This window comes from Sparus aurata, chromosome 11 (assembly GCF_900880675.1).
Source record: "Sparus aurata chromosome 11, fSpaAur1.1, whole genome shotgun sequence".
Lineage (NCBI taxonomy): Eukaryota > Metazoa > Chordata > Actinopteri > Spariformes > Sparidae > Sparus > Sparus aurata.
This window is the reverse complement of record NC_044197.1, coordinates 5,042,760-5,055,773: the sequence shown is the minus strand read 5'-3', so window position 1 is coordinate 5,055,773 and position 13,014 is coordinate 5,042,760. Positions and strand designations below refer to the sequence as shown.

Genomic DNA, 13,014 nt, shown 5'->3' with positions numbered 1-13,014 from the left:
AAATGAGGCAGTCTAAAAAAAGATAGCGTATGGTTCGGCTCAGTGCAGATGATAATCATTCAGATAGTCCTCGACTGCAAACACGCTGAAGTACGCATCAACAGTTGTGGAAATGAACGCCAGCGCCGTTTTTTTTTGTTGTTGTTGTTGTTGTCGGGTTTAAATTCAGTCCGCCCGCCGCTCGGCGACAACATCTGCACGACACTGTTGCGGCCGAAATTAAATAACAGTGTGGAATTTGCCCCGTTTTCTGCTCAAACTGCTTTTAGCGGCGCTAACGGTGCATGCTATCACTCCCAGCTGGCTAGCTCTCCTCTCCCCCCCTCTCCGTCTCTCTCTCTCTCTCTTGCAAGTCAAATCATTATTGGATTACATTTTCTGGCTTCATAAAATGCGGTTAAGAGGCACTTTAGACATATGTGCATGACCTGCTTTCCAGAGATGGCTATCAGAGCAAAAGTGACAGGTCAATTGCTGATTTCTGTTCCGTAAAAAGGGAAAGGGCCTCCCTACCCTGAGCACTCTAAAAGGTCGTACACTCTCTCTCTCTCTCTCTCTCTCTCTCTCTCTCTCTGTCTGCTTCTCTCTCACACACAAAAAACTAAAGTAGTCTTGTAGTATCAGCACACACGCTCGGCAGAGAGCGCGGCTGTGTGTGTGTGTGTGTGTGTGTGTGTGTGTGTGCCTGCTCGGCGAGGCTGAGCTCGTGTGTGTCTGTATATAATTGTATAGTGGGAAGACACACACTTAATGGAAGTGGCTCTTCACTCTGACAGCTGGGTGGTGCAGATGAAAGGTCTGCTGTAGCATGTTGTCGACCACTTGTGGAGTATCAAAAGAGACCCAGAGCTCGCAGGGGGCGGACGGCGGCAACGGCAAATTATTCCACAGCGGAGGCGCATTTTGTGTCCTTAATTAATATACAATGGTCGTGCGTGATAATGACTAATTCGCGTAGTGAAGCGCAGCCGAGTGACTTGCAGAGGCAGTATGTTCTGGTGCAGATCTAGATGTTGTCGTTCAGAGTCGGAGCAGACATTCTTAAAAAACCACGCAGATAAGTTCAGATATTGTGCAGTCCAGAAGAGCATAATTGACACAGATTGATTTAATTTTCGGCTTATCTGCTCTTCGGCTCTCCAGTCAAAGTGGCTTTCGAAAAAATACAAAAAAAAGTTGTTTTGAACTTCCATGAAGCTGAGGGTGACTTGCAAGATACAAGATTTGAAACACGATGGTCAGAGTTGGTGGAACAGATTCGTAGATTTCCTGACTTAAAGTCTCAAGTGCGGATCAATCTGCATAAAGACTGGATATTACACTTCCCATTAGGCAACAGAATAGTGTCGCTCCGTCAGATCCTCCCTGCCGGTTAAATGCCAACTTCATGACCGCAGTTTGTAACACAAACAAAAAGTCGGAGTCCGAGGCTGGATTACTCTGATGACCTCATCGGGGTTATTTTCTCAGGCTCGACAAATGTCCCCCAGAGCGACGTGGGACTATACACAACTGTTTTCACAGGCTGAGCAGTTCACCCCGTGACTAGAGAACTAATCTGGTGAAATTGGTGGACTTCCCCTTTAATTAGCTCTCCGTTTTATATGAGAAGCCAAACCACATGCTTGGTGCTGCGTCGCACCTGTTTTCTTTCTTCCAGTCACATCTTCCAGTGAGGTTAAAACACAAACGTGTTAGCAAACTGAACTTTAGAGTGAAACTTCTGGTAACTTTTTAAATGTAAACACAGCGTTCACACACTTCTTCTTGCTCTATTTTGGTCTCCACCATCTACTTAGAAAAACTTGGGTAAAACTTTATAAAGACCATCATTAATAAATGGTTAATTTATATTATTTAAACATTAGGTAACAGTTATTTCAATGTTATGAAACAATAAAAGTGCTTTATAAACCACTTTTAAGCAATTGTTTATTGTAAAGTTGCAACTTAATAACTTGGTAATGAATAAAAACACTGTAATTGATCAGTTCATCCATAAACATTAATCAGATGGTCATATAAAGTTGTATCTGATGTTTATATAGCTTTGCAAAAGCCTGATAAATGGTTTACAAAGCATTAAATTGATTGTAAAACAGTAAAACAACTATTAACTAACATTTAATTACCGTTTATGTTAATGAGTGCAGTGGATTTATCAACGTTTTGTCTTGATTTTGTCTCATGAATTTGTAAATTTGATACGAAAACATGTTAGCAAACAAATTCCTCGACTATCGAACTTTTTCTGGCGGCTCCTTTTAGCTCTGTTTTGGTCTCCACCACCTCCATTCAGCACTTAACACCTTTCTTTTTGCAGATAACAGGTGTCTGCTGCTACTGAAACAGATACGAGTGATGAACCAAACAAAAAAAAGTTGTGTAAAAGAGGCTAAAAAGCACAGAAGAGCTGCAGAGTTTGGTCTCTGTGTTGACGACTACACATCTTTTTTATGCTACACACACAAAAAACAGATTAATGCAGCTTTAACTTATTGAAACCTTTGCTACGCTACGAAACCCCAGTGCTGATAGTATCATAATGTGATTATTATGATGCCCTTTCACATTGTTCAACGGTGATCATATAGCGCATAAATGAAAAGTGTATCAATTTATAATCTGCTCATGCAAACGGACAAGCTCCTGAAGTACATTTTCATGACACGTGTCACCACAAATCACCTGCACACAGCTGAGTTTTATGACAGAACATGAAAAACCGCAGCTGAGGTGTAACAATCTGCATTTAAATGTACATTTCCACATTAACGCACGTCTTCTTTTTTTACTTTTTAGCTTTTTTACTCTTTGGGAAAAAAAATGCTCATACAGAGGCAATTATACATTTTGTTTTACAATTCTGGCCGCAGCAGCAGCAGCAGTTGGCTGGGAATTAATGGAGGATGAGTAATTAGCATGAGCAGCAACGAGCGCGGCGGCTGAACAGGGAGGAGAGAAATGTATGCCACCTACAGAAAGTTACATTTCATTAGCTGAGAAGAGCGTAAAGTGCAGAAAACAGCACGTCAGTGGCCGACGTATCGATGCGGCGACTGGCTGGAGGAGTGCTACAGATGTTAATGAGACACTTTGCGGTGGGTGACAGGTGTCAGGTGCATGATGGCTTCCCGGATCCCCGCCAGTCCATTATGAGGCACTTCTCACAGTTTCAGCCTCCGTGTTTCATCTGTACAACAATGACGTGTTATCACTGCTAGCAACCCTCATTAAAACTAATTGGTATTGCTATTTGAAAGGTAGCTCATTACCTTGAGGCAAACAGCAACGTTTTGTCTCAATAAGGAATGCTAACACGGCAAACACATTTATTCTCTGTTAGAAATCCAGCACGGTTTCTCTCTTCCCCCCCCCCGCCTGCGTCATATTCTGACAAATAGCTAATGAGGAAAAAACAGCCGGACTGGAAATTTTGAAAAATTATCAAGAGTCCCCTGTGTTGTGAAAAAGTCTTTCTTACCCTCTGGATCCATGTGGACAGACACACGTGATGGGCAAGTAAATTCTTGCAGTCGCAGAAATTCCTCAGTGGGTCACTGGCTTGAAGTTCAACATCCCTGCATATAAAGCACTCTGACGTCTCTGCAGAAGAAGAGGACGAGACAGAAGGTTACGAGCCGTTTTCACAGCGCGTCGACGATTCACGTCCACCGCTGGTCAGGAAACTGTCAATTAAGAACCAATCGTGGTTGTGAATCTTTCTCAAAATATTCCCACATAAACTGCAATTTGTTTCCCGTCTTATTTTCCTTTTACAGCGTTCAACACACACTGTACACACTCCCCCCCCCCCGATCATTGCATTCTCGGTGGCAAAGTGAATGGAGGGTTTTTCTAAAGTAACTTGTAACACGTTGACAAATCCTGACAAGACAATAAACACAACAGAGCAGAAAGAGAGAGAGCGAAGGAAAGAAAGGAAATGATCAAGAAATCACACAAGTTTCTGCGGGAAAAAAACAAATCCCCGCCTTCCAAAAAAAACTGCTTAACAAACAATAATTAAAGCCTCGGAGAGACGAGGTTTTTCCACAGATGTCAGAGCGAGATTTTTTTTTAATACCCACTTAAACTGCTGATTTTATGTCGTTCGTTGTTACTGGTGAAGATTAAATTGCCGAGCCGTTACCGAATCACCCGGTGGCTTAAGTTGGAATGTTTTTGGATTGTTCTTGATAAACTGGAAGCAAAGTAGGAAATACATGAATACAAGTTGCCTCAGTAAAGAGATAATACAGTAAAGCAACATGCTGTCCAACAAACATGAACCATACAACAATCAGAAACGGAGACAAATATCGAGACAATCTTCTTTTTGAATTTCTACAACACCGACTGTACTGTATGTTTGATTTGACGTGGTCGGAGTTGAGCTGCGTTAACAGAATCGTAGCTGACACGACGATTTTTTGTTCATCCGTTGGAGCAGTGAAGAAATCTACATGCTGTCAGTTACAAAAAGTCAAACTGTGACGGAATCGGTACACAAAAATCAACTACATATCACAATATGAGACAGCTGCATGATGGTCCATATTATTACACAATCGGACAACAAGTTATTGAACTACCATAAATGTTTTTAATCAAAATAACAATAATGATGGAGGATTTTAAGTCAAGGTATTATTACACTTGGGAAGTGGTCTAAGTGCTCAGAAGCTTTACACATTTTACTTTTAACATTTTTCTATATGTTTTCTCGAGATCACGACTTTGATTTCATCATCACCGAATAACAAACGCGGTTTTCCCGAGATAACCAGATACATTATCTCGCTGCGTCCACCGCCGAGGCATTTAAAAACATGTCAGTCAAGTCAACCAACGAACTTGAAAGCTACATTCGTCGATGTGTTTTGGGTTTTCTTGGCTGATTTGTTACATCCCGAACTATATCACAAGGAAAACATTGAAGATTTTTCAACCACATGAAGTGTTTAACACTGTTAGCAACAAGCCATATTACATTAGCATTAACTTAGCTGGTATGCATCACAAAGTGCTCTGATAGGTTCACCAGCGAGTCACCAGCCTGCTTTTTGTCGCTGAGCAGGAAGTGTACCGCTGGTTTTTGATCCGAGCATTTTGTTGAAACCAGCTGTGCGCTGTGGCCGGAAAATGAGGTTGATGAGAGCGCTGTGACTAAACCAAAACAGTAAAGCTGTGGGCTCTAACACCAAAAACAATAAACAGAAAAGACGTGGAAAGTTCTGCGAAACACAACGGAATCGGGTCAGGTCGGGTTCTGCAGAATTACCACAGTGAGCTCTCATATTCTGGTTTTAGCCAAATGCAGAAATATTGAGCAGTGCAGCTTTAAACGACGCACTCTCATCCCTTCACCTTCATGTTGACTCCAATCAAAAAGTGTCATGGTCTTTTATTTTGAAAAGCAGATTACCGCAATGAGAATGACAAAAAAATGAAACCTGCATCAGCGACAACCGACCTTTAAAAATGTGACAATGTGCAGATATCAGGCGTATCCTAAACAAGGTTGTGTGGGGCTGAAGTGTTTCCCAGCATGCATCTGGGAAGCTGCAGGGTACTTCCTCGACTTTCACCAGTTTGATGACTGACACCGCGACTATCATTTCGAGATTTTTCACCCACGTGTGAGCGGAAATCTTCACCGTCTCTCGAATTAGCTCATTAAAACGGAGACAGGATTTTACAAATTGTGCCACAGCCCGGCCTGATGTTCCGATGGTGTTTGGCAGCAGGGGTGAAGCGAAGGATCTGAAAGTTGTTAATTGTTAACAACAACACATTGTTTGCTGCCTTCGCAACTCAACAACAGCTGCTTTGAACACCGCCGCCGAGACGGTTCCCCTAATATCTCGCGGTAAAATGATCCGTCCCCGCTTCAATTAGGGGGGTCGGACGTAAAAAAAGGTGAGCGGCGGTGTGTATCACGCGCTGGCAGACAGACGTGCGGTTCCGAGGCCCGGGGGGCTGGATTTAGCCACAAGATCCATTTACAGTTAATGCTCCTTTTTCAGCATATCTGATGTTAAACCAGCAAGACTCTCGCCAGTGTCTTCGTCAGAAGCTAAGCGTTGGACGGTAGCTAGAAGCCAGATTTGTTGGTTTCATCCCATGAAAAAACACTGCGAGACAGCAGTGAGAGCTAGCTGTCATCTGCCGGGTAATAAACTGCTGCCTCAGAAGCTCCTGTCTCTTTTGGGCCTCTCGTCGGACCAGATTGCTTCAGGTGAAAATCTATCTTCAGATGAAAAATCTTTTAATCAAAGGGTGGGTTTTTTAATGGAACCCATCAGATTCTGTGTAAGCAGATTTTATTACTGACCAGGCATATATCTCACCTTGCATTAATATCTCCCAGACAAGCTGCGAAATAGGAAAGCCAGATAAACTTTTTTTTCCTCCCCCCCCCCCCTCAACACCCTCAGTTTGGGCTTCGTCAAAAACATTCAGACATTTTTAGATAAATGTGAAGTGTCTGGCTGCCACTTCCTTTACCTCCCTGCTGCTGACACCAACCACCTGGCCTAAAAAAAAAAGAATAAAAAATGAATGTATCATCGTTCCAGTGATACTACTGTGTGTCAACATTCATATGTTTGCTTCCTGTCTAACAAGGTAGCAGCTTTAGTTGGTTTTTTCACTCATTGTCAGAATAATTTTTTAGTGTGCGCCGGAGAGGGTTTGTGCAGAAAATAATGGAGCCGTGCGGAGACACACACATACAAAGCGTGACAGCCGAGCTAACAGGCAAAGTCTGCGTGTTTCAACAGCCTGACCGAAAATATTCCCGACGTCGCTGTGATGGCAGGTTCACCAATTATACCCACAAGTCCCTTTTTTAACATTTCATTCCCCCAAATCTGTACTGCTTTTACGATCATTATGGCGAGCCCCGAGGCACTTCTGCAGCTAAGTAAGGGATGCACCGCTGCCGGGAGGATAACTAGAAAACAGCATCGCAACAGAGATGTAAACACGCGGCGCGTCAATCGCAAAAACCGAGCTGACACGTCTGCGTGATCTGTGACTCCCATAATTAACTGTCAGCGGTGTCAGTGTTCGGCACAGCGCTTCACATGAAGGTGAGCGCTCGACTAACTGGCTGGAGTCGCCCTCTCCACGCGGCGAACAAAACTTTCCACTGTGCAGCAGAGAGGGAACGGCGGCCCAGCACGAGGGCGAGGACGCGCCGAGACAGAGTCTGTCAGGCGGAGGACGCTGATCTCCAGCTATCACAGGGGAGACGGCACCTACAGCAACTCCGTCAAGAGCTCTGCTTTCACTCGACTGTCGGTGATGGTTTAATTCCTCCGCCGCGTGAAATCGCGAGACAGAAAAAAAAACAAAACAGGAGCAAGTCAAAGCGAGCGGCGTCGGAACAACGTACAGTGCTGTACAGTAAACAAACCGGGAAAATGCCAGATTGAGATAATTTAATTGTCCGTTGCATTGCTAACGACCTCATTAACAAAAGAATGATGGGAAATCAGCATGGCCTGGGCGAGGAACCGCCTGTGTGACAGCCATCTGGCTACGGTGGGGGGTTGGGTGGGGGGGGGGGGAACCGACGGGTGTGTGAACACCGCGGCCTTCATGAAGCGAAGGCCTGGAGCACCTCTAGATGGAGGCAGGGATCAGTGTTTCACTGACCAACGTGAGCTCAACTTGGATATCTTTCTTCCTAATGACAAAACGAGATTAAACATTAAACCGAAAGTCGGTATGAATGGCAAAACTCCTTTTCTAAATACGTCTTAATAGCTTTAATATGAATGTACTAATGGAAGTACAAGTCAGAGATGTTGGCCTCGAAGGCGGATCTATTGAATGTTTCCCTGATGGCGGTCACGGTCACAGCAGGTTACTGTGAATGACGCACCTTCAACATATTCATAATCTATGCATGAAGACAGGCTGTATTTCATCCTGCGGGTCTGTATTTATGAAGCGCCTCGCAGCAGGAAGTCGGTGCTAAGTGGACTAAGTGACTTGACTGAAAAGATAACGTAACATAATAACCTGTGCAAAAAACAAAGGAAAGAAAGAAAGATGTCCTTGAGACTAATGGCCTCCCGTCAGCAGGCAGCTACGGAGTTAACGGCCTACAGCTAACGCAATGAAACAACACCTCGTCTTTGCGATGGTTCACATGCTCGTCAGAAGGGTTGAAGGACGAGTTCGCTCAGAATTTAAAATGCTTGTTATTATCTACTCGACGTCACACGCGATGCAAAGTCAAGTTAAGTTTTTTGGAGCCTGCAAAAACATTTCCGGAGCTTCACATCAACGCGGTGCTGCGATTTTCTCCCAAACGACTCACGTAAGATGGAAACAACTTAAAATATTATTAAGATACTCAAGCTAGCGACTTATTTAATGTCTGCGTACGTTAAATTATTTAGCCACCAGTATTACCGTAATTTCCAGACTATAAACTGCTACTTTTTTCCCACGCTTTGAACCCTGCGGCCTGTAATATGATGCGGCTGATCTATAGATTTTTACGGGCTAACGGCCTCCAGGGGGCGCTCTAGCAGGAAGCGCAAGAGCGAGGCAGACGGGTGGAAGAGATAATGCGCCGAGGAAGACGCTAGTTTGTGTTTTGAACAGTCATTTTGCGCATCATATGCACACATCCTCATCATGGAAAACACACGAAGAAATGCGTATGATGCAGCTTTTAAGTTAAAGGCAATCGATCTGGCTGTCGAAGAAGGAAGTAGAGCTGCTGCACGTATCAGTGGCATCAGTGAATCGATGGCGAGGGACGTTGGAAACGGCAGCGTGAAGAACTGACTCGATGCAAAAAGACGACAAAAGCTTTCAGAGGTAATTAAAGCAGATGGCCCGAACTTGAAAAACGTTCTTGAAGACTGGGTGAACATCAGGTTATAGACAAGCGTGGCCTTTATATGTACATTTTTTTTTTTCTTTTTAAAATTAGTTCAATTATTTTCAGGTGCGCTCTATAGTCTGGAAATTACGGTATCTGACTGTGCACTCAAAGCCAACATGTGAAATGTTCGCGAAAATTACAAAAAGCGAAATAAAAATGAAAAAAAAAAAAAAAAAAAACGTCCTCATAATTTCGTCTTTGCAGCCAAGTGTTGTAAAACCCTCAACTAGGAGTCATTTCACTCATCACTCGCTTAAAGTCAGAGCAGAGAGCCTCATAAATACAGAGTTAAGAGTTAAGATGTTTTAGCTTTAGTGGTTTTACTTTTAACTTTCAACTTAATGCTGAGCAGGGACCGAGATGCTCTATCGACACGGGCCCTGGTCTCAGTGTGGTAACATCTGTATGACAGGAAACATGATGATAAACAACAACAGTTCGTAGATTTTTTTAACCATTTAATGTGTAAAAAAACGAATCCAATCGTCAGTGTGATGTATGTTTCCAGGACGTACACACTCACCTATGAACACACTTCTACATGACTCTGCCGGAGACAGTGGTCGGTACTCACTGCCCATATTTCACCCTTTGTTGTGGCTGAGAGACGTCTTCTCGCTCTCACGTCTGAGTGCTTCCAGACACTTTCAGTTTCCTGCTCTCCCCGTGAACATTCCTCCGTTCCTCCCTCGCCGGTGCTACGTGAGCATTTAGGGTCCAGTTTCGAGGTGTCAAAAACAGATGTTTACTTCTGAATAGCTGCACTTTTTTTCCTGCACACACACACACGCTCAGCTGATTGCTCTGTGTGTTTGTGTTTTTTGAGGAAGTTGTGAAAAAGGGGAGCAGCCAATCACGGCGGCGCAGCGGAGGCACGTCAGCACAGGAAGCAGCCGAACTGAGAGAGGAAAAAAAAAAAAGAGAAAGAGAAAACATTTCCAGTGAAGTTTGCTTTGCTCTCGCTGTCAGGATTGGAAAGAGATGCTGTGAGCGAGAGAGTGATAACGGTGATGCGTCACACAGGTTAGATGTGTTTGGGAATTTCGCTGGATAAAAAAACGGCAGAAGGTTGGCAAAGCTTTCACGATGAAGGAGACTCCTTTTGCTTAAATCAGCAGCGTGTTGCAACAAACCATCACGTCTGCTGACTGCTGGGAAATGACTAACAGACTGTGGAATTTCCCCTTCTCTCTCTCTCTTTCTCTCTCTCACTCTCTCTCTCGCAGGCCTCAGTTTCACAGCATTCACAGTCGTTGCATTAATTTATCACCACCGCCGGCCTACGTTCTTCAGGTAACCGTCCACTGTGTTTGAAACGCCGCTGTGGAAACACTTCAGTCGACGCTCACTGCAGGAAGTAAGACGCCACTTCTGCTCAGCTTAAACTGAACTTCTGGTGTTTGTACTGAGCAGAAATGTGTTTAAGCACAAATCAAACACGAGAGAAAGAAGAAGAAGAAGTCCTGCAGTGTTCAATACGTTGGGTCGGTTATGTTACTGTGTCGTTTCTTATACTTACCGATAGTATATCACTTTTAAAAACAAAGATACAGAGCACGGAAGAAAATTAGATTCATTATTTAAAATTATTACAGCAACACACTGTAAGTCGAATCGTATCAGGTCCTCAGTGACCTCCAGCGTTCTTCTTTTTTCCAAAACACAGAACACAGAAGCAAAATCACGCAGGATCCATCGTGTGATTATCGGCCCTCATGTGGGGCCGCGACTGTTAGCGAGTCTTCAGCGATTAAAGCGAGCTCGCTATTGCAGGTAGTTCTACTTCTACATCCAATATCACTATTGAACCGCGTAACGTTTCGCATTACACTAAAAAAAAAGACTCCTTGTGAGGGAGCCAGCATGGTGCTTATGTATCTGGAACAACGTTGCTGCACTTCAGAAACTTGCAGTATGCTTTTTTTTTCAAAGCTAGCATCCAAACAAACATAATAAAGTACATTTTAATAATACATGTATGTATGTATGTATAACACAGTAATGTAACTTGGGTTAACTGGCTCTACAGTTTGCAATACAAGAAACATCCTGGTTCTTTATCTCCATGTCTTCCATGTGGATGATCAGCTGCTGCGGCCTTTAGCATGATATCATCTATTCATCCATCATTTACATGTTTAAGACCCTTTTCAAGCAAAATATTTGCATTTTTTTCAGCTGGAAACACTGAAAAGTCTGCTGGAGACACATGCTGTGTCTCAATTCAGGGTCTGCATCCTTCGAAGGACTCGGCCTTTGCGGTCTTCGAAGGCGAGTACTTCGGAGAGACCTTGTTAACCTTGTCAGCCATTGTTAAATAGGGGTGTGCCAAAATATCGATACTACGATATATCGCGATATTTCGTCTTGAGGTACGTCATCGATACACTGGTGCCAAATATCGATATTTAAAAATGTCACCACCACCCATCTTCGGAGGACAGTTTGATCTTTATTCAAACATAGGTATACAACCAAATAAAATTAAAAAAATGGTTTAAGTAGCTCTGAAACCCACACATATAGATATTTAATGATAGTTGTAGTCAGTGTGTGTGTTAAGAAGAGACACTGTGCAATATACTCTTTGTTTACTCGGCTGTCATTCATGTGAAATTGATTGACAATGTTTTGTAATTCCGGTGAAATGGATTCAGTGCAGTCAATAAATTCTGAATTTCTTCAGTGACACAGATATCGTGATGCAATATATCGATTATCGCAGAATCGCTGTATCGTGATATTATCGTTATCGTGGACAAAATATTGTGATAGTATCGTATCGCGAGGTACCTGGTGATACCCAGCCCTATTGTTAAATTGGATGGTCTAGCCTTTGGAGCATTTCCTGGTTGCATCACCAGATGTTTTACCTTTACGTCACGATTTCTGCCGCTAAGGCCCGCGACAGTGACGATCTACGCCACGTGATGTCGCCATTTTCTCTCTTTTTTTCTTATTTTTTGGGCGCGCAAAGAATCTTGGGATATGCGAGGCCACGAAGGATAGAAGGGGTGCATCCTCCAAACAGAGGGAAAAGAAGGAGCATTTGGAGGAGCCTTCAGATTGGGACAGCCTTTGTAGTGACATAATTAGCCTTCAAATGGTCCTCTGAAGGATGCGGACCCTGAATTGAGATGCAGCATGAGTTTTCAACCTTGTAGCATTTACAGTCGCTAAATTTGCTAACGCTAGTTATCTACAGCTGATAAAATCTGCAAACAGCGGCTGTCATTTCAGCTTCTTTTATTTACCTCTGGGTGAAACTACAGAAACACTGATTTAAAAGGTTAAATGAAGCTTGAGTGGTGAATCTTTTCTATCACTGTAAACTTCATAACCATCTTTCTGACCTCTGATATTAAAACAACAACATGTGGTGAGTTCAGCTGACTAAAAACCAACCAACTGTTCCTATTTTTGGGGAAGTGGTCATCCGCTCTGAAAGGACGTGTGGTTAAAGATTGCTATTAACACACGATTGAGCGCCGTAACATTTCGAAAGATTCGCTCATTATCAGTGTTTGCATTGCTTATATCGCTCGACCGCCTGTAAGAACCTTTCAAAACCCACAAGAACACACGAGAGTTTCGTCTTCATACAAAGAGTCCTGCGCAGCACTCTGGTCCAAGTACCAAAAAAAACCCAGAGAAAAGCCTGGAGAAGTTGTGGAGAGCGGACAGGTCTACACTCCGCCTAATTAAATGGCATGTCTCCTACTATTCATGAAGAGCACTTATTAAAACAAGCGTTCACATCCAATCCACGAGATAAATGACTTTACACCAAGTGCCATGAAGCCCATTAAAAATGCTTCTTTAGCGATGGATCGGGTCCAAACACACAATCAAAGGATTTGACTGGGATTATCTCAGATTAGAAACACTCAGGGACAAATGAGGAGATGACAGGATATCATGCATTGGAAGGATAAATTAGCAGTCACATACCAGACCAAATTTGTGACGGGTGTTAGGGAATAAAGAGCGGGGGAGGGGAGGGGAGGGGAGGGAGGGAGGGGGAAAGATTGAGTGCTAAAAAGCAAAGGAACAGCTCTTTAGTTTTTACTAAAGCCCAGTGATACATGGCCAATGTAAACCAC

The 13,014-nt window shown here is 43.3% G+C and overlaps 2 protein-coding genes across 2 annotated transcripts in view; both read right to left on the bottom strand.

Moving 5' to 3' along the window:
• LOC115591129 (uncharacterized) overlaps positions 1–9,740 on the bottom strand; it is a 78,318-nt gene extending 68,578 nt beyond the window's left edge. The window contains exons 1-2 of the mRNA XM_030432826.1: positions 9,435–9,740; positions 3,485–3,606 (exon numbers count right to left, since the gene is read on the bottom strand). Of these exons, the coding sequence (XP_030288686.1) occupies positions 3,485–3,606; positions 9,435–9,492 (180 nt within the window). The 5' untranslated portion in view covers positions 9,493–9,740. The remainder of the gene's footprint in view (positions 1–3,484; positions 3,607–9,434) is intronic.
• A 33-nt stretch (positions 9,741–9,773) lies between these two features.
• The window catches only part of LOC115591128 (kynurenine--oxoglutarate transaminase 3), an 85,712-nt gene continuing 82,471 nt past the window's right edge, over positions 9,774–13,014 (bottom strand). Inside the window, exon 14 of the mRNA XM_030432823.1 lies at positions 9,774–9,809. Coding sequence (XP_030288683.1) covers positions 9,789–9,809 — 21 coding nt within the window. The 3' untranslated portion in view covers positions 9,774–9,788. The remainder of the gene's footprint in view (positions 9,810–13,014) is intronic.